Genomic DNA, 26,840 nt, shown 5'->3' with positions numbered 1-26,840 from the left:
ACAATACGGGCAAAACAGGAAGAAGCGTCTCTACGCTGGATAGGATGCTCAGAGTCCCCCACCACTCTCCCAGGGAACGCTCTTCAGCTGACTGAAGCAGGGAAGCCGAGCCAATCAGAGGCCGCTTTCCTAGCTCTGTCACCAGTCTGTGCTTGAGGAAGGCTTTTGCTTTTTATGCTCTGTATTGGGGAGGCAGATAAAATGCCAGGTCTGGATGTCTCTGGGGACAACCTCGCCCTGTGTGATGCGAAGGAATAGCATCTTGCCTGGTAAATCCACAGGAATTGATAAGGCAGGCGCAGTTCTTCCAGAGAGGCCTTTGCTTTTTTAGCTCTAGCTGTGGTTTCTGCAGCAGTTTTGTTTTCTGCCTTAAAAGAGGTGCTGTGGATTATCAGACCTCCATGTATGACAATTTGTACCTGCATGGAGTTGAAGACTCGGAGGCTGTAAGTATTTCATAGATAGCCGGTTCCCTCTCTCCTCCTCTTCCTCCTCCCACTCCCCCCTCCTATTTCTTAGGCAACGCAGGAAACATGGAGCTGAAAGCCAACAGCATTGGGGTGCTTGCTGGCAGCTGTGTATTCTCTGTGTAGTTTTGCAGCTAACTGAATTATTCTCAAGCAAAAGGGAAATTAAGTTGACAGCGAAGGCATCTAAGAGAATAGGTTGTTGGGATTTCTGTGTGACCAGGGCCACGCTTGATTCGCCAGGGGTAACTGCCCCTTGTAGACTGACTTAAACTATGCAGAAAGTGCTGTTTTTCCAGTAGCAGGGTTCATAGGAAAGACTCATTCATTATATAATAACATTGTTTGTTGAGCTAGCATGAATGGAAGGTCCTCAGCTGTGGCTCTGTTATTATGTGCTTACTGGCGAGACCAGCAGTGCCGTTTCTGCTGCTTCTTTGTTAAGGAAATCAGATGCAAAGGGTCGCGTACACAATACTCCAGTGCAGAGGCGGTAGGTGGTGTCCCCACGCTCTGCCCTGGAAGACCGAAGTGAACTCGTGTGTGTTTGGTCTCAGAAAAACTGGACTCCTGTCCCCTGATAGGTCAGCCCCTGTAATGTTTTACCATCAGGACGAAATGGTCTTCTGTAATCCCAGAGTTTGTAGCATAGTGTGCTGTCCAGTGTGCATAGAGGTTAAACCCGATGGCTGCATTCTTCCTTTTCCTGTGGATGGTGGTAGCACCTGTTTTTGCATCACTTACATAGGAACCTCTCGAGGAAGGCTGATTAGGGGTGGCCCGTGGGACATGCCATGGGGCGTCTGAATTTTATGAGTGTAATGCCATGCATGCTGCCACATCCAAAACAGAAATGTGTTATATAATGTTCTCTGGCTAAATCACCCAATAAACAGATTATAACAGAAAAAAAAGAACCCTATGGCATACGTCAGTGAAGATGTATGCCTCACAACTGCCGTCCACGAAAGGCAGCAACCCTCGGTTCTCATAAGGCTGTTTTCCCTTTCCGTCTGTGTCAGCTGGAACTCTAACTCTTCCCCTGCAAACTCTCTCTCTGCATTTCACCCAACATGCTGCGAAATGACCAGATTGCCAAGTCTTTGCAAGGGTCTGTAGTCTGTAACGTTGGGGGTTGGAGTCAAGAAGGCCTGTGTTTGCAGGTAGGGTCAAGGAATGGAAGAGACTTAAAGAGTTCAGTCAGCCAGTTTCCCAGCTAGGTTCTTCAGGAGGCCTGACTATATCTTGCGCTCTGTCTCCGTGCCCAGTTATAAAACATGCGCTGTCTCATTGAGTTGTAAGTTTTATTTTTGACCATGATTTTAAACTTGGGCAGCGTTGCTGCGAAGTGGATTGGAGTTTGCTTTCTCTCTTCCAGAAATGCTTTTAGAAACCAGCTGCCGCGGGCAGCAGAGTTGCCTAGGAACTAATGTGTGCAGCTCCTTGTTCTCTAGAACTGTATGAATTTCAGATGCACCGGCTCAGAGGGGAACCATTATAAGTACAGAAACATTGGTTTTTCCCCTTGGTCCAGCCTCCCAGGGCAGCAGCTTTTCCTGTAGGGTGGGAAGGACAGAGTGCAGTGGCTTGTCTTGCGGCTCTAGCTGATGTTGGGTAGTGCTAGTGCTGCAGTGCTGTGTGACTCAGTGGTGGCCAGTGGAGAGACTGATCTCCTGGGCCTCTGTGCATGCGTGGAGGTGAGGAGGGTGGACAGACAGAGGAGTGAAGGAAGGCATCTGGCCAGTTCTCAGTCGAGAGTCCGGGAGGCTTTTGGGGATGGGATGAAAACCGCGGCACATGAATCAGAGGGGAAGACGGAGATGTTCGGAGGGCTGACCTGACCCTGAATGCTCATTTGAGTTTATTTGTTTTTATAAGGAAGAATAATGTGATGTGTCACCCAAGATGGTGTGAACAGAGCTTCAAGCCAATGGAGAAGACTAGGCCTAAATAGCAGAGCCGGTGGAGTGCCCAGATAAAGCCACACCCGGAGTGCCCATCCTCGGCAGTCCCTCTCAGTGCCAATGCATTTATGGCTGTAAGTGTGGGGTTTGCCCAGACCAAAGCAGAGCTCTTGGAACAGATCTGCAGGGTCGGTGTGGAGAGGCTTCGCTTAGGTGGCCAGCTGCAGCCTGAGGACGGATAGGCACTAAGAGCTCAGAATGGCAGGTCCTGTGGGGTGCTGGGGAGCCCCTACCACTCTGTACTACTGCAGATCTTGTGGGGTGTATGGAGATCAGCATGTCAGACATGCTTCTGGTGTGCACAGTGAGTCTGTGACAGATCATCTTGCCTTGCAGACAGATGTTTTACTGTATGAATAAAGCGTTCGTATACATCTCGACCCTATGGTCTGAGAGATTTTGGCACTGTAGTGGGAGAGGTTTTCTTAAGGGTCTGGCCCACAGATAGATATTTTCCTTGTAGGGCCCTAGATTGAAACCTGTAGCCTCCGTCTCTCAGTATTCATGTAAGAAAGGAGAGAGATGCATGCTGGGACAGTTCAGTATGGACACATCAGATTCTTTAGTCCTGAGGAGCCTGTTTGGACAGATCTGTTAACTTCGTCTCTGATTTCCAGGAAGGCAGCAAAGGGCCAGGAACATTTCCAAATATAAGAAAATACGGATTCCACATAGGCTGTCACTTTACTTCACTTTCCCCCCCCCCTGAGGATGAAAACCAGGACTTGTGAATTCTAGGCAAAGATTCTACCACTGAACTACACCCACAGCCCACATTACTTTGTGGGTCACCCTAACCCTGACAATGTAGTGTGCACTTGAGTCTGTGCAGACACTAGGTCACTTCCCATGGGTCACGTACATAGGCTGTCACTGGCATCTGTGTAAATCTTATCTGCCACCCTGCTTTTACTGCTCCAGTATATCTAAATACGGGTCCTGGTGGTTTCTGATACAAACCATTACAGGAATTTTTGTTTGTTCGTTTGTTTTAAAATAGGAATGAATAGGGAGAGCTAAAAAGCTGGGAAAGTTCCCTGAGACCCACCGCCCTCAGATAGTCAGTGCTTACTGTAACGTGCTGCCGTCAGCCGTTAGTGCTCAACCTGCTAATGTGTGTTACATCCCAGTCTGTTCAGCACTGTCGTCCCCTGACTGAATATCAAGCATACCAACACTGGCACTGACCTGAGCAGATGGTGCTTTGCACAACCACGTAGAATTTTGAGTGACTTAAAGGAAATACAGACTCTCAGAGCATTTTGCAAAGTGAAGCCAGGAACGGATCATGCCTTAATTCAAAGCCTATTTTACAGAGGAGAATACAGTTTTTAAACATTTTTCAGTTACAGAAAGGAAACATAAGGAAGTTACCAGTAGAGGTACCAGAGCGGTAAAAGATAAAGTGAAAGGAAATTGTACCAATTATAATGTCTGTGTTGTGTTTGAATGTGTATATAAGAAGCATGTATGTAAATCTATATGCACTAGTCACTATTCTAAGGATAACTATGTAGTAAATTTCCAAGATATTAATATTCAGTGAACTGTATGTTTGCTTGTCTAAATGTCTGTGTACCCACATGTGTGTATGTGCTGTGCAGTCTTGTAGATCACGCACATCTTTATATGGCTCCGCTTCATGCTTTGCTAATTGATGGTTGATACAAAAAGGCAGATTTTTACCGTAGAAATTTTGGAGAAGGGAAACAAACTGCTTTTGATGTGGACAAAGACACCCAAGAAGGTTGAAAAGCCACATTTCTACAACAGACTGAGGGATTGCCGATTTCAAAGGTACCATGAAGTTGTTTTATATATGAAAACTTTCTGGGGGCAGAAAGTCTTCATGATCCATTTCTGGAGCATGAAAACTGCTCTGTGATTGAGGTAAAGACTGGGTTCTGGTCTCACCACCTAGAGAAGTAATTTGAACACTTGTATTTTTTGTGAGAGATCTGACTGAGACATGTATTTGTTTCACTCAGCTGAGCTATTGTGGTAGTAAGTAAGGCAGGGTCTGTGAAATAAGTGATGCCTACAGCCTTTTCTTCTGCCAGATTCCTATAAATGATGGTTTTCTAAAATATGTATTGAAATGATTTCCATATTAAATTGTTATGATACTATGAGTGGAAATTCTTAAATTTGACCAGAACCTATGAATTTGCCCCCCTCCTGCTACTTTCTTGTTAAGTTTTCCGTTTTGGGGTGACAGATGAAAATATAAATGTCCGTCATCACCTTACCCCTGTCAAGCTGCTTCTGTATTCTTTCCTGACAGTTTCTATTTCTTTAGATTATAATGAGTCGTGCTAGGTAATTTTTTCATTGCACGACTGGAGTACCTGTGAGAACAATTCAAGGGGTTTATTTTGGCTTATGGTTTCAGAGGGTTCTTGGCCTCATATCCTTGGGCAGAGGAACTTCTCCATCTCATGGTAGACAAGAAGCAGAGAGAGAGAGAGAAAAAAAAAGAAAGAAAGAAAGCAGTTAGGGACCAGGGTATGATTTCCATGACCTACTTTTTCCAACTAGGTCTGAATTTCTTCCTTTTACCCATTCTGACAATAACATCTTATTCTGAATCTATGAGATGACTCCATTAGTTAGATAAGAGTTCTCAGAACCCCACCACATCCCCAAAGTCCATCCTTTGGCAGTGAAGCCCCCTGAGAGACCTTTCTTGTCTACACTATAGCATGACTGAGTCCAGAGTTTTAGAGCATAGCACTGTGGTTCTGATTGTATGCGCTCAGTAAATGCCATGTCACTCTGTGGAACTCACATCTAAATGATGTTCAGTAGAAGGTCAGCAGTGATCATGCAAACCCATTCTAAGGGGAAGGGCTTCCCTCTGCCTCAGTCTTTCTGTTCCAATGACCTACTGCAATGATAGTCCTTGTCATTCTGTTCTCCGTCTCTTCTTTGACATCCCTTCTCCAGGAAAGCAAAGCTACTGAGTGAGGAGGAGAGGAAATAGCTGCACTGGTTACGATGTGTCATCTTGCCTCTCCCACTTACTCTTTTCGAATAATAGTCATGTCATGAGTTCACTCACGTGTCAGTGGAGTTAATTAGACGCAGCAAACTTTACAGAGCTGAATTCTTAAAAACAGGCAGACTTAGAGGCTCTTAGCATATTTGTATCTGCCAAAGTATCTGTGAAACCAGCAATTTTCATCAGCCACCTCACAAATGGCCACTTTTTGCCTGAGAGATTTTTATGAAACCCTGGGCATATAAACATATAAAATAGATATACCATCTAGGAATTTTATTTTCAAACAGTTTTTTGTGTGTGTGTGGGGGGGGGGGGGCTGGCAAGATGGCTCAGCAGGTAAAAATGCTTGGTGTTTAAGTCTAATGATCTGAGTTCAATCCTTAAAAACCCCATAAAGATGGTTTGAGAGAAATGGTCCCACAAAGTTGTCCTGTGCATATAGGTAATCACACACACAATGATAAATAAACCTCAGGATGTCTTAAAGCAATTCCTTTGGCTTAAATATAATTTCACCATCTAATTAAGGTAAAATCAAAATTTCATACTAACTAGATGAATGTACTTGTTTATGTTAATTTTTTTTTTTTTCAGTTTCTGTCTTCTTGTTAACTCATACCATTACCTGTCTTCTGGTTAGCTGATGTAGTAAGACAACACTTGTCGCAGTGACTGACCATGAAATCTCCAGCACCACATTCATCAGGACGCCCTCGACAAAGGCAGTTAGTTTTCTCATTTCATCCACCTTATCGTATTTCAGCACAGCAAACTTAGCCATTGTCTTGGGAGTGGTGTGGGACTCCTTCCCTTCCTCTACACCATCAACTCTCAACACAGGATGAAGGGTGAACTCCTTGTACATGTTGTAGTTGGACAAAGTATGACGTCCTCCAACTGCTTACCAGCAAAGAGCAGCCCTTGCTGATCAAGAGGAATTCCCTCCTTATCCTGGATCTTGGTTTTGACATTTTCTATAGCAGGTGAGGGTTCAAGCCCAAGGGTGATGGGCTTCCCCACAGGCGTCTTTATGAAAATCTGTGTCATGGTGTCAGTCTCACTGCTGTTTACTTTTATATAGAAAATTAAGTTGGTCATGATAGCACAAGCCTTTAATCTTAGCACTCTGGAGGCAGAAGTAGGTGAATCTCTGTGAGTTCAAGAACAGCCCTGTCTACATAGTAAGTTCCAGGACAGCCAGGGGCTACATAGAAAGATGATTTTTTTCAAACAAACAAGTAAAGAAAGGAAGAAAACAAGGAAGGAAGGAAAGAAGGAAGGAAGGAAGGGAGGGAGGAAGGGAGAGAGATCTTTGTGAGCGCAGAGATGGCTCTGCGGTTGAAAGTACTTGCTGCTCGTTCAGAGGATCTGGGTTTGATTCCCAGCGTTCACATCTGTCTCTAATCGCAGTTCTAGGGGATCCGATGCTCTCTTATGGGCTTGCCAGGCACCTGGTACTCACAAGGTGCCGAGACACACATGCAAGCGAAACACTCATACACACAAAACAATTTCCAAAACAATTCAATCGTAGGGGAATATTTGATACTGCAGGACATAGAACATTTCGAACAATTTTCAGAGTTGTGATTTTATAATTACCAATGCCGAGGATCTACCTCACACAGAAACGTAGTACAAAATGGCAGAAGTCTATTTAGGACTACTTCAGAAATTATTGGAAATTCTGCCCTAATCCCAAGCCAAAATTTATGTGAAAATTTTAAAATGAAATCCATTTTTAAAATAGCAACTTGGGCTGGAGAGATGGCTCAGAGGTTGAGAGCACTGGCTGTACATCCAAAGGTCCTGAGTTCAACTCCCAGCAACCAAATGGTGGCTCATAACCATCTATAATGAGATCTGGTGCCCTGTGTCCCTCATACAGGCACACATGCAGGCAGAATACTGTATAAATAATAAATAAATTTAAAAAAAGATTAAAATAGCAACTTAGGAAGTAAAATATTTTAGCACTGTGCTACTAATTGAAAACTCCCATGCTGAGGAATAATAGTAGAAAGATACTAAAAGTCTGGTTTCTGGGTAATTAGACTACTATTCCCTTATCAGAGGAGGTGACTTCACATGTACTGTCAAAACACTACAGGTTCTAACACGCAGTAGTTTGGAGTCTGTGCTGGTGTGTTTCAGGAAGGTTCTCTGGTTTTGAGTGGTATGATGGGAGTGGTAGGGAATGCTGTGTTCAAGGCTGCTGTCCGGTTGTGCCATGCAGAGGGGAGCGTGCTGCCGGAACCATTGGCCACTCATTGCGTGTTTGGTAACACGTGTTCAGAAACATTTGGCAGACTTATGGTGACGGCGCAGCCCCATGCTGGATTGCAATCCGCAGGTGCCTCAGCCAAGCAGTAGAAGCATGTGCCTTACATATTGAAGACAGGGCCCCAGCGGCCACAGCTGAACGGGCAGAGCCAAGAGACTTTACAGTTCGTATATTTAATGGCAACAGATAGGGAGTTATAGATATTTATAACCCGGGCTTTGAACCTTTTAAGACTTGGGAGAGTTGGGAGAGTGTGAGGCGTAAGGAGAAACGGTGCAGCTGTTTTTACAGCACATGCCGGTTTATAGAAAGAAGGTAGCCCAGACGGCTCCCAGCCATTTGCGCGTGCGACACTAGAACTTTCTCTGGCTCCACACTTACCTGGTCTTTAGGACACCAGTGTACAGGTTTAGCTGTGGACCTCAGTTGCTTATCCACTGTTAGTATTTCACATGTTGTAGAAGTATGTAGAAAGCTTACGCTTAAAGCAGCATGTTCTGAACAGGTATAGCAGCTCCTGCATGTAATTCCAGGACTCAGAAGGCCGAGGCAAAGAATTGTTGTGAGTACAAGGCAAGCCTGGTTTACTTCAACAGTTTGAGATTAGCCTGGACCATAAAGAGAGAGTGTTGTTTGTTTGTTTGTTTGTTTTTTAAAGTAAATAAAAGAAATGGGAGCATTTTGGATTTTTTTTTTTCATTCATGGGAACTGAAATGAAGGCTGCACACCCCAATGTGAATATGATGTAGACAGGGCTCTGATTTTGCCTTTTAACAATTCTTTTCATCTTCATCTCACCTTTCCTCTTAGCTTGCGCATCACCTGGGAAAAAGGTTCTGATCAGGGTTACTGCTCTCATTAGCTTTGTTGAGATTTTGGTGAATGATATGGCTGTAGCTTAAAGTGTTTACCAGTATTTCGAGGTCTTTGTAAAACTTAAATTCTTTTTCTTTTTTTTTAATTTTATTTTGAACATAGGTGTCAACTATGAAAGTATAAAGTTTTCTTTTTAATTTTTTGTTTTATACTGTAAGACAACAAGGCAGTTTAATAATGCTACAACTGAAAGAGGAGTCTCAGTTCCAGAGTTCCTGGAACTCTAGCTCCCCACTTCTAAGCTGTGGCCCTGAGTATGTTTCTTTCTTTATTTTCTTATTCTTTTTAATATTCTATATTTTGATTAGATTCTTTCCTTTTCTCAAACTCTTCTTAGATCCTCTGTCCCTCTCTCCACCCAACTTCAGTTCAAAACAAACAAAATATAATTAAACAAAAAATACAAAACAAAAAGTGCGCACTTGCGAGCACGCGCACACAGACACACACACATGCACACACACATGCACACACACACACGAAGCATGGAGTCAGCTGGGCACAGTGGTGCATATCTGTAACCCCAGCACTCAGGGAGGCAAAGGCAAGCAGATCTCTTTGAGTTCAAGAGCAGCCTGGTCTACAAAGTGAGTCCAGGACAGACAAAGCTATACAGGTAAACCTGTTTCAGAAAACCAAATCAAACCCAAATCGACTAACCAAACCAAACCAAACCAAACCAAAACAAAACAAAACAAAACAAAAACATAGTCAAGATGGTCAAATACATCTAGGGCCTGCCAAGGAGTGTGCCTGATTCATGCAGAACACTCCTCTGGAGAAAACAAACAAACAAACAAACAAACAAACACAAACACTTCCTCCCCTTTCCCAGCAAATACCAACTGAAGATAGCTTCTTGTTTAGGGGTGGGACTTTGTGTCCACTTTCCCTTTTCCATGCTGGGATTTAGTCTGTTTTGAACTTGTGTAGGTCTTGTGCATTCTGTCACACATTTTTTTTTTCATACTTTTATCAGCCTGGTCATGTCTGGAAGGTGCAGTTTCATTGGAGTCATCCACCATCTCTGGCTCTTACAGTCTTTCTGCCTTCCTTCCAAATTGCTCCCTGGGTCCTGAGATGGGGGTTGTTTGATGAAGACATCTCTGGGTTTGTTTCTTATGTTTTCTGTGCCTTAGTTTTCTTGTCTATGTAGCATCAACAATAATGAAAATGATTTCTTGGTTGTTCCCAAAATTAAGTTATTTAATATGTGTAAAGCCTTTCAAATGAATATCAGTATTAATTGTTGATATGTATATCAACACATACACAGAGGATGTAAAGTATATTAATATAATAAATATTATATAATACTTATATACATTTACAATATTTGCATTATAATAACAGTATAAAATATAATAATATATTTTAATAAAATATAATAATATATTTTAATAAAATATAATAATATATATTTTTAATAAAATATAATATATATTTATGGTATACTTCTGATTTGGAGAACTAAATATACCTCTTACCACACAAGTTCCTGCCAATAACTTATGTTTATTTCTAGCACTCTTGAATAATTTTTTACAGTGATTTTCCCAAATCTCCTGTGACCCCATGACCATGTGTGTGTCCTCATCAAATGTCATAGTCTGTGCAAAGTATTCTGGATATAAGTTAGTAGTAATGCAGACCCATATACAGGATAACAGAAAAGGAGAGGTAACAGAAACCACTTCTCTCCTGAGATCTTACAATAACTCACACCTTGTTTTGGAAAAGGAAGTGATAGAGCATCATGGAGAGGCTATCAGGATTTAGAGGTCTTGGCCTTGACCTTTTACCAACAGTGACTTTGACAGGCACCTTTATCTTCTTTCTACACCTCAAGTTTCCTCACATAAAATTAGATAGTTTCTAGGAATTTTTTTCTGCATCTGGAATTCTGTTCCGTTTGTGGGTAAGCATTTCTGTCTTTGGGATAGAAATACCACCGTGTGCCATTTGCTTCTGAAATGATCAATTACCATGGTACTGTGCACACACTAAGTAAAGTGTCAGTGTGTGGGCATTAAATCTGCATATTTGGCCTTTTCAGGATCTTTCAAAGAAGCCAGAGTCTATGGTACATGTTTGGGTGAAGGCAAATGTTTTATGTAAGACTTTAACTCCAGGTTCTAAAGAAGATGCTTTGTCTCCTGCTCCTTTGCTTCCCTTTCCTGTGTCACACTTCTAGCCCTTGGCAGTCTGGAGCACGTGAGCATCAGCCCTAAGAACAGCAAATGGCAAAAGCTTTGTGAGAAGTGAGTTTCTTCTAGCCTTTCAGATGATCAAGGAAAAGGATTTACACTCCGAATCATCCTTCCTACCAATGAACTTGTCTGATTTGGACATTAAGAGTGTGGGTAGCTGGGTGCGGTGGCATACATCTGTAATCCCAGCACTCAGGGAGGAAGAGGCAGGCAGATCTCTGTGAGTTTGAGGCTAACCTGGTGAGGACAAAGTGAGGACAGCCAAGGCCACACAGAGAAACCCTGTACTGAAAAACAAAACAAAACAAAAGAGTGTAGGTATACATGATCTTTGGAATAAGTATTTTGTGATTGACATGACTCTCAACATTAATAATATATAGCATTAACTGTGATAGATAGATAGATAGATAGATAGATAGATAGATAGATAGAGGGTCTCAAATCCTTAGTCATGAGATTATAGATGTGCCACTGCCATGTCTATCTAAGAATATTTTTTAATATTTTATTTCTTTGTAAAATTTTCTTCTGTTCATCATTATTGTTATTGTCTGGGATGTTCTAAAACCAATAATCAACTAGTAAGTTCTAGGAGACACTGATTTCTTTTAAGGATCGGTCACTCCTTTTAAAAGTAACTATACCCAGTGTACTTAATGTTTTATGATAAGCTTAAAGGGCATAGAAATGAAAGTGGAACTCTGGGCTTGAACTCAGTCTTTCAAATATGCCCTTAAATTATGTCTGAATAAAGTAAGAATTGGACAAATGTTAATCATCGGTGATGATAGGTAGATATGGTGAGTTTATGCAAAAGTAGTTAGTGAGTAAGCATATTAGTCCTCTCGTCTGTTTCCAAAGAGTCATTATTGATAGCTTGATGTCATCCAGTTCCCAGACATCTGACACTCAGAGATTAATGCCTTGGTACTTATTTGATTCAGTGGCTCTGTTGATTCAAGTGATGGAATTAAGAACTTATTTTTTAACATTTCAAATCATCTGGCTACTGAAATTTGAATAAAGTTGATAAGGTCAGAAGACACAGGGCATTTTAATCATCATGCTGTGCAGGGAGGGCCCTTTGGGAGGTGCCGGAAGATTGCAGAGTAGCAATCTCATTGCACAGGCCAATGAGGCTTTGCATGTGTCAGCTTTTAAAAGAAAATACCTCCCATGGTCAAGTTTCATCACTAGTTAACTGAAAACTGAAAGCATGGTTACATAAGCCATAGCACATCCATCTTTTATAAAAAGATGGATTTGTTTATTTGCATGTATGTCTGTATGCCTCCATGAGTTTATGAGTACCATGTGCGTAAAGGTGTCTGAGGAGGCCAGAGGGTATCAGATGCCTTGGAACTCAAGTTCCAAGCAGTGAGCCATCTAGTGTGAGTGCTGGGAACCGATCCTGGGTCCTCTTCAAGAGCAGCAATGGTTTTAACTGTAGAACTATCTCTCCAGGCCCATTCTGCATGTTCTTAGACTACCAGTAGTAAATTTCTCCTCCTATTTTAACATTTATGAGGGATACCCTGTCTTTTATTGATTCTTACACATAATTTTTATGTTTAACAAATCTAAGAGCTGTATCTTGAAACTAATTGATGCCTCATAGTTTTATTGGCAGTGTTTTTAACTTTAGTTGTACATAATCTAATATTAAATCTTAAAATACATCTTCAATTCAGCGAAACAAAATATTTTGGGAAAAGTTAAATAATATGAAACTGGATAGTGGGAATAATCAGTTTGAGAACCTCTAAACCTGCTTTCTCCCTACTGGTAGTGATCATTAATTCACTGGAAAATTTTAGAAAAAATATTTCTAAACATATACACATATCTCACACTCGTAATTAAAAAATACAAACAATATCAAAATAAATCTTATCCTGCTATGCCACCTAAGAAATTACCACAGATAGTTCCCCTGCCAGTTGGCTCTTTTTTATAACATACTGGTGACATACTGGGTGTTCGGTATAGTTGTGCCATAAGAAAGATCATCCACTGAATCTGGTTCTATTTTGTTGCCATCATAAAACAGTGTTTATGGAAGGAAGAGTCTAGTATGGCTAACAGTTCCAGAGGGAGAGTCGATGATGGGGCAGGAGAGCTGGAAGCCAGAGGCCAGATCAGGAAGCTGAGAGATTACATTTCCATCCACACACAGGAAGCAAAGAGAGCAAACTGGAAGTGGGATGAGGCTGTGAATTCTCAAAGCCTGCCTCCCCGCCCCCATTGGTGCAAGACTCTACCTCCTAAAAGTTTTCATATCCTCCCCGAAAGGTTCTACTAACCAGGGACCAAGTGTTCAGACATGGGAGTCTATGGGGGACACTTCTTATCCAAATTACTACAACCACTGATAAAGATTCAGAAGAGCTTTCATTCGACTACCCTGCAGATAAAGGCCAACTTTAAATTTTTGTCTTTTAAATGAATATTTCTGTATATAGGGAACATTTCTCCAAAATATTTCTGTAGACAGAATTGCTGGATAAAGTGATTAGCAAAATTTAAGATTTATTTATGTCTGTGACTACTATAAAATGTTTTTAATATAAAAGCAATTTCTTTGCTGTTTGAGAAAAACACTGAATTATCTCAAAGCATTCAATCTGAAATATAAAACTGTAAGACATTTCTTGACTGTAGGAAGTGCTCTTTCCTGGGTGCTTCTGGTAGCATAGGAAGAATTTCCCTACTCTGTTGTAAAAATTTGTTGCTAGGTTTTCAATAAAAAAAGTGTGGAAGTTGCACCCATCCTCAGTTTCATCTTTGTAGATGAAAACCCAAGGCCCAAGGAGGTTAGACATCTTTCTCAGAATGGCACAATTTGTGTTCCAATTGGACCTCAAGCTTTCCTTGCATATTTTTCCAGGGAAACATTCTTTGTGTGATGCCAAATTCTGATACTTAAATACTTAATACTTAAAAAAACTAGACAACTCCTCAAATGTGGCCGCATCATGTATTTATATGGTGTTTCCTGAACAGAGAGCATGCTGCTCTCAGACCCAATAGTTAGAGCTTTTCTTCTACCCACTTTCTTTCAAGGTTTTGTTTGATGATGCTCTGTAATGAAATTTGAAGTCCCGAGTTGCTGATGGATTAAAATGATAATATATCCATAAAACATAAGTGAAATAACATCCCAGTGCTGGAGAACATTGGAAAGAGGTTTGGGAGTTTGGGGGAAAATACTCAAGTTCTTATAATTAGTATGCATGTCTTGGTGAGAGTTGCAAGTTAATGCTACATTTGGCCTTAGTTGAGGGGATTCAAGTCCCATTTTGTTCTCCTTCTTTATCATTTACAATTCATGTCCATGAGCTTCCAACTCAAGAAACCACTTGTATGATTCAGGAGCAATATTTTTAAAAGGCAAATAGGCATTGGTATTTGTCAAAGGCACAGACAAGTACAAATTCTGTGACAGGAGGTGGTTCTACCAGAAGGCAAAAAAAAAAAAAAAAGCATGCTCAAATTAGAATAACTTGAAAGGGTTTAATAAGATGTAACGATGCCAGTAGCATGTAAGGAAACTATAGGAGACAGTGCCGTCAACCCCCACCATTGTTGCTACTCCTAGACTCAGCAGCATGCTGAAGGCCCTGGAAGGACTGGATTTTGTCCAGAAAGCTGCTCGGGGAAGTACAAAGCTTTCTCTGTTGAAGGTACCCCTGCCCTGGCAGTACCTGCCTGGGAGCATTCCCTAAGAAGAAAGGCAGAAATGTGCAGTCTACTCTCAGGCTCTTGAACTCTGGTTTCTGTTGGTCAGGGTACAGGAGGCCACCTTGCAGAGTTTGTAGGTTAGCCGTACTGTGCAAAAGCAGGCTGGAGGAGGTTAGGAGGCGACATGGAAAAGCAAGATGAGGTTGTTCCGTCTGAGTATATATTCAGATGAGTGGATGAAAGCATGCAGTTTGCAGGTACTCCGCAAAAAAGCCTCTGAAGATGCTGCGGAGGCTATGAAGGACTTGCTACTGGCAATTTTCCATTAAGAGGTGTTTGGGATTTCATATGTGGTCGCAGTTTTCCACAGCTAGTTAATCTGCATCTTAATTTCTATGTTTATGTTTTAATGAAGTCCTGGGATACTTGCGTGAGTGTGGGACCAGCAATAGGGAAAAACCAGAGACTTAGGTCAGCAAAGGTTGCCCAGGGAGTGGACAGGAGACATGAGCTAGCATTGTTATGCGTGTCTGTTTTGTGATACGAGTCGGCACTAGCTCAGTGCATGCTGATGTGTCCTCCCATCTTCAGAATTCTCAGCCTTAGACCCTGACTCGATCACGTTTCTTCTTTATGAATTAGCCAGCCTTCAGTTTTCTGTTACTTGAGTTAAAAAACAGACTAAACATTCCTGTAATACACAGAGGTCCCCAAAGATAATGAAAGGGCACAGAAAAGCACACACGAGCCTGACTTGTGCTCTTTTGGCATGGCCAGACTAGAATCCTTAGGGTGCCCCTACATGTTGCTGTTCAGTGGTTCTCACCACAGAAGACACAGAGAGGCACCATGAGAGCAGGATTAGCATGTGAGTGTTTACAGATCTGACCACTGTATTCTTTTTAAGAGATCTAGTGACTGTGTGGGATGGGAATACTAAGGGCGGCATTTTCTTTACAGTGCTTAAAGCAGAACTTGTGTAGGGAACATCAGAAGGGCATGGGAAATACTCAGAGGCCAGTCTTTGCCGTCTGTAGCAAAGTTAATACAGTAAACTAGTTAAGCCGACGTGATTCAGGAAGGTGGGATTGCAAGGGGGATGGCTATAATGGGACCTTGTTCCCCATGGTTAGGGCTTCTGAAATGCACGAGGGAGTAGACCCTTACGTTGGCTGGGTGCTGGAATTCGGAGTGCAGAAAGAGTGCTGACCCTGGACTGGTGGATTAGCTGGCCTAGGATGGAGACATATGGTCCATCTGTGCCCGAGGCAGAAGGTGGTGTCCTTGCTGATGCTCATCCGAGCCGTCCCCAAGGGGACAGATCACTGTAGTAGTAGCCATGGGCCCACATCAGCAAGTTCTTCATCTCTGCGTAGACACAATTCTCAGGTAAAGAGGACTCAGTAGGATTTCCCAATGCTTTTAGCAGTTTTTTCAGTGTCAGAGCCCGGTGGTTCTCAGTGGGGAGAGCTGGTCCTTGTGCTAAGAGAACTCTGCTGGTGGCCACAGCAAAGAGTCAATGCGAGAGAGGTGACACCAAATGGAGGTCAAGAATCTCCACGGAGAGTCATTTAGGTAAAATTTTAATGTTCAGATGTTTACACCTGTAAGTGTGTGTATGTGTGCTTGGCTCATGGGTGGAGACACTTGACAGAGAGGTACTGAATAAGCCTTTAAATATGTGTAAGAGGAACGGAAGGGTTGGCTCAGCATTTAAGGGTACTTGATACTCCCACAGAAGACTCAGACATGATTCCCAGAACTCGTGTGGTGGCTTATGACTGCCTGTAACTCCAGTTCCGGAGCATCTGACTCCCTCACCTGTCCTCCTTGGGCTGCTGCGCACACGTGATACACACATAGAAATAAATAACCGAATGCATGTATGGGGATGTTTTCACTGCTTGAATACGTTCATCTTCAAAATTTACATTCTTATGAAATAATACATTATTTTCTTTTAAAATTATTTTTAAGGTTAGCATGCAAAGTAATGGCATTTCCATACATGTCTATCTACTTCTAAGTTATTTTGTTTTCAATTCTGTGTAGGTATGTGTGCCTGTGCACATGCGTGCTTGTGCTTGTAGAGGCATTCTGTCCCCTGGAGCTAGTTATAAGTAGCTATGAGCTGCCTGACTTGGGTGCTAGGATCTGAACCTCAATCCTTTGCAAGGGCAATGCATGCTCTGAACTGCTGAGCCATCTCTCTCTAGTGCAGTTATATACTGTTGTTAAAGGTTGGTCCTTTTCTATTTCCCTCTCCCTATGCTCCTTACTCCCTCCTTTCCTCCCTCTCTCCCCCGTCTGTCTCTGAGACAAGCTCTCACTGTGTAGCCCTTGCTGGCCTGGAACTTGCAATGTGGAAGAGGTTGGCCTCAAACCAACAGAAATCCACTTACCTCTGCCTCCTAAATGCTGGGATGGAAGCACAGGCCACCACATCTGTTCGAAGTTGATTAATCATGTTATTTTTGAAGCCTTAATTCTGAAGTTATTACTAGTGCAGAGCCTCGTGTTATATTGAGGGCGAGATAGATCTTGTTGAAGTGTGCTGTTTCCGTGTTTTATGTTGTGTGTGCATCTAACATCTTGTGTCAAAGCTACAACATAGTGTGTTGTATATTTTAGCTATCAGATTTTTTTTTTCTTTTTTTGAGACAGGGTTTCTTTGTGTAGTCCTGGCTGTACTGGAACTCACTCTGTAAACCAGGCTGGCCTCAAACTCACAGAGATCTTTCTGTCCTCCTCTGCCTCCTGAGCGCTGGGATTAAAGGTGTGTACCACCACACCTAGCAACTGTCAAAATTTTATAAGGATTGAACAGTACACGGATAAATGCATGATTTTCCCCTGGTTTTACATAATACATGCGTATACATGTAACTGGAGCTCATTTGCTCATGCCTACTTCACAATTTAGTTGGTTGAAATTCTCCTTAAAACATTTAGAGGAGCAGAGGTGAAACAGAGAGGGAAGATAGAGGAGAGGGAGATTTTCAAACAAGGCAGGAAAAGGACAAGGAAAAGCATAGCCTAGATTTTGTGAGTGTTTTAATTCATATCCCTCCAACTAAAACATATTCTGGCTGTGAGATGTGCAGTTCTCCGCTCAGTTTTCATCTGAGTGTTGCATTTGCATTGAGAAGCTGGCTTTCAAAATGCCAGCCAGCAGCCTGCTCAAGGATGGAGGCTCTGTCTAGCTTAGTGACTGGATTACAAAGATGTCTTGAGGAAGTTGGGGAGAGGACACATCAGACACCTAGAAGCTCAGCAAGAATTCCATCAGCTGTGACTGATCTGATTTTCAAGTGTATGAATTTTCAGTTCCCAAGAGCTTGCCAAGATGCCCTAAGCAACAAGCCCCAACCCCACGTATTAAGTGGAAGATGTTTGAGTGTCTGCGTTGCTTTCCTGCAGTTGGAGACTATTCAGAGACTATTCAGCAGGCTCTGGCTATAAACGATGCCACATCTTTCTACATGTAAAAAAATTATCCATTGTCCTTTAAAGGTAGGTAAATGTTATAAGACTTCTGAGGTTCATTCAAATCAAGAGGATCAGTGGGCAATGGAAGTGTTTCTTCTTCAGTCTTTTTTTTTTAAACAAAATTATTTTTATTTATTTATCACAATTTATTCATTTTGTATCCTGGCTGTATCCCTTTCCATCTCCACCCACTCCCTCCTACCATCACCATCTCCCCCTGTGCACCTTCCCTAGTCCTCTGATAGGTGGCTAAGGAAAAAAAGAGAACATAATGGTTAAAACACAAATTATTAATGCAAACTGGAAACATATTAACATATTTATTCAGTGTGACTAATTTTGACCATTGATGAATATATAAGGTTATACTTTATCTTTCTTCCCACAGGTGAAATTTGCTAATTGAAGACATGATAAAGCATTTAAATGCAGGCTTGTTGAAAACAGTTAACAGAGGTTCTCAGTACCTAAGGAATAGGGCCATGGAAGCTCCCATGCAGGAGACATAAGTGTGGGCAAAGAGAAGTGTGTGTAGAGAGAGGGAGAGAGAAAAGAGAGAAAAAAGACAGGAAGAGAAGAAACACAGAAAGAAAGAGGGAGAGAAGAAAAGCATATAGAAGAAAACAAAAAAATTGACTGAGGGATGCTTTCAAAGAGGCACCTCAGCAGCTTGTCATGGTTGTGAAGCACAACATATGATAAGTAAATCATCCTTTAGGTTTAATAGGTTTACATAGAAGGCCAGAGATGCACACAACTAAGTAATCTCACCATGCCATATATTAAAAAAATTCCCATCTGTAAATTCCTTCCCCATTCTCAGCTTATTTCTTTCCTGCAAGATATTCACATGACATAATGTTATTGAGCAGAAAATATCTCATCCAGGGGAATAGGTCTATTCAACGATGACATTCCTGAGGAGAATAGAATTACATGGAGTCCATTGATTGACTAGATGTCAACCTAATGGAGATATAGGAACGTTTATTCAGAATATTCTTATTCCTGCCAGGTAGAGATGTTACAGGGATGATAGAGTTGGGACTGAGGAGATTTAAAGTCCAATTCAAGACCACCATGTGGCCACCTGCATGGTATTCTGACTGACACACGTATCTGAAAAGACAAGTAAATAGTGGAAGAACTGGAGAATTGATCCACCACAGATGAGTAGATACAGAGAATACAATAGGAGGCTTCTTGTCCTCATGTACAGCCCAAGAATTAATTGCTCTCTGGGACTTTAATCCTTTCTTTAACATCCAAATTTCCTTCCCTTATAGTTCCTCCAGGCTCCACAGGTCTCTGTAAATGCCTGATTTCTCCAGCCTTCTATTGACATCTGTTTGAATCTCAGGATCCCCTGACAACACTCTCCACAACATCTGAAGTCTTCACCACTCAGGGCTCTTAATTGAATGTTTGCATGCATCAGAGAAGCAAAATACAAATCACTTCAGAAAATTTGGTCTTCGTGCCTTCATGTTCTTTTTCTCTCTTTACATGAGGCATGATCTCAAGAAGGGGTACACCTGACACATGTCCTTGTGGGCTCCCATTGCCTCCTATGTGAGATAAACTCAGTCTGGTGGCTTTGGTCACGTGGTCAAGCCCTTTTAAACACGTGTACTGTCAGTTTCTGTCCTGATCATTTTTGGATACTTCCATATTTTTGCGAAAGATAGTGGATTAGAAAATTCTTTCAGCACAAAACCTAAGTTACTTTTTATGTTCTCAATCTTCTATTTCTTCTGGGTCATCAGGGCTGAGTTAAACATGAACTTAGGATTAACCTTTCACACCTAAAAATGCTATTCATGACACGTTTATGGGACTAAATACATGGCTCAGCACCTAGGAGAACTGGCTGCACACTCTCATTTTCAAACAAATTTTATCCATCAAATTGCCCTGAATCCTTCAATTATTACATGACAGTATGTTTACAATGTAAAAAGAAGACTATATTTTATTGATGTAATATCTCAACTAATCTAATTTGAGCATCAGAGAAACAGAGCTGTAGGAAAGGTTTTATTGTCCAAAGATGGCAATCAGTCCTCAATCATCATATTAAGATGGCCAAAGGAGATTCGACAAAGTTGTCTCCCACTCTGTACATATCAGTCATGGCCTAAAACCCCATAATCACCTTACTTACACGCACACATCAGAAGTGTTTCTTTTAAAGTAAATATCCTTGCTGTTACGTTATCTATAAACTTTATATTACATATTTCTTATAGAAAGCAGTACTTTAAGATGAAATGACAAATGGATAATTCGGAGGAACATATGGAATCACAGAACACCCAGTCATATTCATATCACATCAAGCTATGTAGTGAGATGCTGTTGATGGCTGATTAGACCACTTCATTACTATTCACCTCTCTATCACTGCAGCAGAATGCATGAGATAATCAGCCAGCTCTTTAAAGAGGTTAATTTTGAGTTACGGTTTCAGAGGGTTCAGTCCACACTCTAACGATGCTTAGTCATCGTTAGAGGTGTGAGATGGCAATGATGAGGAACAGGTGATGCAGAAACTGTTAACCTCACAGGTCAGAAGCGAAGAAGGAGGAAGGTCTGAGGGCATGCTCCACATGATTAAGACCTTAAATCTTATAATGTGTCCTTCCCCTAAAGGTCCCACTAAAAGCCCTTGGAGTCTATCACCTTGGGAGCCAGCTTTTTAAGGCATGGTCTTTTGCAGAGTATTCAGCAGCCAAACTGTACCAACCATGATGGAATTTTCTACCATCTTGAGGTCAGATTAGGTACTGGTAGATGGTTTTCTTCATCTGTAGACAACATAACTGAGCTTTTCCGTATTATTAAGTAGTAGCAAGGGCTGGTGGTAGTAGCAAGGGCAGGAAGGTAAATTAGTGCAGTAACTATGGAGATAATACAGAGGTTCTTCACAAACCAATATAGATTTACAGTCTTACTAATTTAGTATATATTTCAAGGAAACTAATCCAGTATACCACAGAGATACCTGTACATAGCCATGCTTATTATGGCACTATTCACAAAAGCTATGATGAATCAGTGTAGGTGCCCATCAACAAAGCAATGAATTTTTTAAAAATGTAACATATATGCACGGCAGACTTATTATCCAGCCAAAAAGAAGAATGATATCCCATCATTTGCAGCAAAATAGGTAGAACTTTATAGGACATTTAATGTAGCATTACAAGCTAGATTCAGAAAGACAGAAAGTATGGACTCTTTTTCATATGTAGATGCTAAAAACATTGATCAGAAGTAGAAATGTGATCACTAAAGTTAAAGTGGGGAGTTGAGGTGACAGAGAGGATGGGTTTGATCAGTGGTGGTTCTGTGCATGAGATGAAAATGCTGAGATGAACTCCACTGATACTGACAACAGTGTGTCTTAATAAGAAGCCAACTCTGGTTTGAAAAGAGTCCTGCACCTTTAAAAGAGAATGAAGACTGTGTTGACCATCCTGAAGGATTACCAACATGCAGTGCTTGGGCAGAGCAGTGAGACCCCCCTACATCCATTTCTCAGCTTCAAGGTTTTATTTCCCTTCATTTTTTTTTTTTTTTTTTTTTTTTGAGGGACAACCTGAAGCCAAGCAAGTGACATTCTTCCTCTGACAATTTTCAGCATGGTTTCCATTTCCTGCTTCGTGAGCCGGTCAGGAAAGTATTCTCCACCGGGCTCCAGGAGCCTCTGGCACAAGCCAGACACCAAAGTCATTTGTGTCTCTTCTTTTCCATTCAGTTCTTCAAGGTTGTGGTTTGCTATCAAAGAAAACAGAAATTACACCAGCTCATTCCCATTTCCTGCAATCTCTCCTGTCTTTCTGAGCACAGAAGCAGACTCTCTTTCTCCTGCTAATTCACCTCTTGAGTTCAGAGACCCACCAGCAACATTTTTTTTCTTTCATTTATGAGGACATCTAGCTATATTGTCTCAATAAGGCATGACCCGTTTTTTTTTTTTTTTTGTTTTGTTTTTGTTTTTGTTTTTGTTTTTTAGAAACTAAAGCCTCTTTTAGGTTCCTAGTCTTTCTTGTTAATAAAAGGAATTTAAACAGAGACTTGGATGCTTCAGGACAGTTTCTTGAGGTGTGAGAGAAAAACAATAGGGCAAGGAAGATGTAAACCTTGACAGCTGCCTGATGGTGGCAGATGGAGAAGAGAAAGCAAAGCCATGCCTTTTAAAGCCAGGGTCCGAGAAGGACAGAAGGTTCTGCAGTGGAGCTTGGCAAGCACCTCCATGACAGAAGTGGGGTGGCCTACATCTCCAGAGAATTACGTGAGAAGGCTCAGACAATCAGGGAAAACATACCCAGGCTTTAGTCAGTTTCCAAAAAATAGAAAGGAGAAAGCAGCATGTGCCACAGTGTCGTCTTCAAGCAGGTATCAGCTGCCAGGAGCCCCTTTTGGTGGCTCCTACGCCACTCTTATGCTGAAAAGACTTTGGGAGAAATCAGCTGCAGTGTGTGATTGGGAGATATTGAGAGAATTATTTGTCCGTTTCATTTTGAACCCAGAGCCTCATGCGTCAGGGGCAATGGTTCTGCCACTGTACGACAGCTCCAGCCCTGTGAAAGAGTTTTAAACTGGCAAGTGGTATGCGTTTCCGTGCACTGAGAGGGCAGAAGGCAAGGAGTCCTGTTAGAAAGCTGTTGAAATAGCATGGGTGAAAGATGATGGAGCTGAGCGAGGCCAGTGCTAGGTGGAAATAAGAAGTGATCTGGGACACATGTGGGCTGTCGGTACCTGGCTAGTAGCTTAGAAAGGGAGAGGTACTTCGCATTTAGCTTAAATGACAGACTGGCGGTGATGCTGATGAAGCTGGGAACTTGGCCATCTCTCTCGATGTCTTCTGGACTAACCCACTGGGCGCTGGCCAGCTTGAGGAGCCTGGTCAACTTCTAAGGCTGTAGCTCTCCAGCTATTGATCTTGACTCCTGGCTAATAGAGTTCCAGATTCCACCAAGGTCCTGTGCAGCCAGGAACTTATTGAGGAATAATGATGTTCATCCATATAGTTTCTGGACCCTACACCCATTTACATATACCCTACTGTGCAGCATTTAGAAACTGTAGAGGGAACTTTTCACATGTTCTTATGTTACATGTGTTTCCGTTGTATTTAGATCATAACATTTATGATCATAACATTTATCTAGCATCTCTCCCATCTCTTAATTTTTGTAGATGAATTTCTAGCTATTAACTTTGCATACCCATTGATATATGTAAAAGAAAAAAAAGGGTCCCAGCCATATTCATCTCCCTATCTTTGTATAGCTTTGCTTGCAGTGTATGCTTGTCCTGAGACAGGCATTCAATAAGTGGTCGCTAGAATGAATGGAAATCCAATGACTTTAATTCCTTCAGGAATCGAGAGAAATCTAGAGAAATGCTTAGAAATGATTACATGTTATGCGCTTGTCAGGGATTCCCAAGGGACATTTATTCATCCTTGGCCACCTATTTTTTTTTCCCTTGGGAAAAAAAAAAGCCAAGCAAGGGCCAGAGAGATGGCTCAGTTAAATGCTACCACGCCTGATCACCCAAGTTCAGTCCTGTGACACATATATCAGAAGGAGAGAACCAGTCCCTATAAGGTGTGCGCAGATCTCTGCACTATGCATGCATACGACACACCAAACAAATTATAATTTTATAAAAGAAAGAGTAAAATTTTAAACGAGGGGTTATAGGTGTTAGAGAACTAAGCCAGGGTTTTTGCAATACGATGTGATGTATTTACAGTTGGACTGTAGTGATTGAAAACAACTTTGTGACAATGTTAGTGTCCTTCCTACACACAGCTCTGGAGTCAGCTTACTCTCTGAGGCCCACCATTTTTACTGCGAGTTACTGTGAAAGGGCAGCTTTGCTGCATATAATGGACATAGCACACACCATTCATAGTATGTAATCCAGTGAGTTTTATTAGGTCCACAGCTGTTCAGCAGTCACGACAATCAGTTTAACTTTTTTAATAGTCTTGAAAAAGAATCACCTCTGTTAGCAGACCCTGGCTGTTTCCCCAGTTTCCATCCTAACCTGCCTCTAGCCATTTGCCTGTTCTAGATGGTTCACACATATTACGATACACTATGTTTTTTCTTCCGTGACTGGCGTTTTCACTTTGCGTTTCACTCTTTCGGGAATCTTTCTGTGGCAACATATAGAGCATTTTATTTTATTTTTATGCCAAACACTATCTCACTGTATGCAAGTACCATGTTTTATTTATTGGCAGATAGACATTTGGCTGTTTTCTGCTTTGGGTTATTGTAGTTAATGCTGCTGTGAATGTCCATATACAGGTTCTAATGTACCTGTTAATTTATGGCAGCCTCTTGACTGTACACATTAAAATGAAAATGGGTCAGTTTTCATAATATCCGCTGTATTCAAGCTATCTGAGAGGCAAGGCATTTTCCTTCCTTCCCTTCTGACCCATGGGGTAGCTCTAAGCACCTATTCCATATAACCCTGCGTATAGTGTCCACAGTCCAGGAGCTGTGGACACTGTTCCCTTCTCTTGGGGACCTCTTCTTCGTCCAAATCCCAAGTAAAGTCTTTGCACTGTGCAGGGCCCAACTCCTGTTCCACAACAGTCTTCCTATTTTGTTGAAACTTTTTTGAATCCTCATATTGGCATCTGCCCTACCACCTGGGCATTAAATGGAGGGCAAGGATTGTGTTCCACTAGTCTTGGGTGTTTCCTTTTGCCAAACCTAAACATGCAAGGGTAGAGAGATGAATAAGGAAGATATGTTATCTGTTGGGGAAGCACATGTTAGTACCATATGCTAAAGAAGTGAAAGCAAGAGTCTCATGGATTTGAGGCTAGCCCAAACTGTACTTTGAGTAGGTTTAAATGCTTCAGTGGGTAAAGGTGCTTGCTATACAAGCCTGGAGAGCCGAGTCCAATCCAGAGAAGTCACAGAAAGGTGGATGGAAAGCATCCTCTGACCTCCACACACGTGAGGTGACGCACACACCTACATACACATCCTTCACACACAAAAAAAGGATATCACAGTGACATGCAACAAACCAATGTCGAATGATGGAAAAAAAACTATAGCCCCATGATGGTGTTCTTGTGCATAGTGCCATGGTACTGGTTTGTACCACCCTGACAGTAGACGGCACAAATCATCTTAAAATGGGTACAGCTCTGCCATTGTGAAGTGTGCGCTCCGGGGGTTACCAACTGGTCCCTGAAAACACTGGAAGATACTTTGTGTAGGAATAATGCTGCCTGCACAGCAGTATTCTCATTTCTTCTCCTTTGTTCTTGTTTGCAAGGGCATGTTCAGGGACGTTTTCTTGAAAATAGAATCTTTGCAGCTTCCTCAGATTGTAATTTAGCAACTGTGTTATTATCAGAGCTATTATGCCTGTGATGGCCATTCCCAAAATCTGTGACTCCAAACGAGGTCAGTTCTCTGAATGAGCTCCATGCAAACCAGCTTTTCCATGTTCTTCTCTGTAGCCACATGAGAACCAACAAACAGGAAATGATCGGAAGTCAGTCAGAAAGGTATACTAATTTGAGACAGAACAAAGATATTTTCGTTTTCATGGTACTTGGCACTGAGATTTCATCCATTTCCTTATAAACCTTTTTCTACCGATCTTTCCTGCCAGTGAGGGAATTAGCCAACCCATCCCAGTTTATTTTTAATAAAACGTTCACAGAAATAATTCTGCCTAAATGAAATTGCGCCGCTACTCTAGGCCTTAATTTTTGTTTGATGTTGAAAGAATTGAGGACGGTCTGCATTAGTCCAGAGTGAGGGCTCTCGAGGGTCATACAGGGGTAGTGCATGGCAAGGTGACATTGTGGCGGTTGCTTTAGGGCCGTATTTAGGGTCTCGGTCAGAGTTGCAGCAGACTAATAACGGATTCGGTGAGAAGGTGCCCTTAAATCCCCGAGTCACTCATGGTAAGGCAGGAGCACCCGGAGACTTTCTTAAGTTCTGTGTACAAACGCCTTGCTCACCAATGGGATGAGCTTTGTAGAGAAGACCGCAGAGCTGTGTAGATCTATATACCAGTGTATGCAGACAAATGAGAGAGCCAAAGCCCCACAAATAATTGTTATTCATACGTTCTCCACTGAGCATCTAAATGTCACCAAGTATGACTTCAAACGCCGTGCTGATGGCTGCAGCAGCTTTCATAATACTAGGTGAAACTGAAGATGTTTTCAGTTTGAAAATGTTTAGGAGTTAAGAATAGAGGACCAGAAAGCCATGCATATGAAACAGCAGGGAGGGAGCAAAGAGTGGGGTGTGGTTTGTGTGTCAAAAGAAGTGGATTTACAGTGCTTTTCATCTAATGGCAGATTGGGTTTTTTGTTTTTTTGTTTTTTTTTTTAACAATTTTTTTTTAATTTTTTTTTATCAGTTACATTTTATTAACTCTGTATCCCAGCCATGTCCCGATCCCTCATTCCCTCCCAGTCCCTCCCTCCCTCCCTCATCTCCACCGTGCCCCTTTCCAAGTCCACTGATAGGGGGGACCTCCTCCCCATTCATCTGATCCTGTTTTATCAGGTATCTTCAGGACTGGCTGCAAAGTCCTCCTCTGTGGCCTAACAGGACTGCTCCTCCCTTCGGGGGTGGGGAGACCAAAGAGCCAGTCATTGAGTTCCTGTTAGAAATAATCCTTGTTCCCCTCACTTTGGGAAACCAATTGGTTACTGAGCTACCACAGGCTACATCTGAGTGGAGGTTCTAGGTTATATCCATACATGGTCCTTGGTTGAATGTCAGTCTCAGAAAAGACCCTGTGCCCAGATATATTTGGTCCTTGTGGAGCTCCTATCCTTTCCCCATCAGACT

The 26,840-nt window shown here is 41.9% G+C and overlaps 1 protein-coding gene across 6 annotated transcripts in view; it reads left to right on the top strand.

Annotated features, from left to right (window-relative positions):
- Cacnb4 (calcium voltage-gated channel auxiliary subunit beta 4) overlaps nt 1-26,840 on the top strand; it is a 250,207-nt gene that overhangs the window by 113,735 nt on the left and 109,632 nt on the right. Inside the window, exons 1-2 of one of the 6 annotated variants that reach the window (XM_060390161.1) lie at nt 141-446; nt 2,346-2,505. The exons of 4 other annotated variants lie outside the window; for them this stretch is intronic. In XM_060390161.1, the coding sequence (XP_060246144.1) occupies nt 2,500-2,505 (6 nt within the window). In that variant the 5' untranslated portion in view covers nt 141-446; nt 2,346-2,499. Of the gene's footprint in view, nt 1-140; nt 447-2,345; nt 2,506-26,840 lie in introns of those variants that run through there. One more of the 6 variants, XM_060390158.1, reaches the window with a different exon arrangement.

Source organism: Meriones unguiculatus, chromosome 8 (assembly GCF_030254825.1).
Source record: "Meriones unguiculatus strain TT.TT164.6M chromosome 8, Bangor_MerUng_6.1, whole genome shotgun sequence".
In the NCBI taxonomy this organism is placed as follows: domain Eukaryota; kingdom Metazoa; phylum Chordata; class Mammalia; order Rodentia; family Muridae; genus Meriones; species Meriones unguiculatus.
Note: the sequence above shows the minus strand (reverse complement) of the source record. Positions and strands in the feature narration are given on the sequence as shown.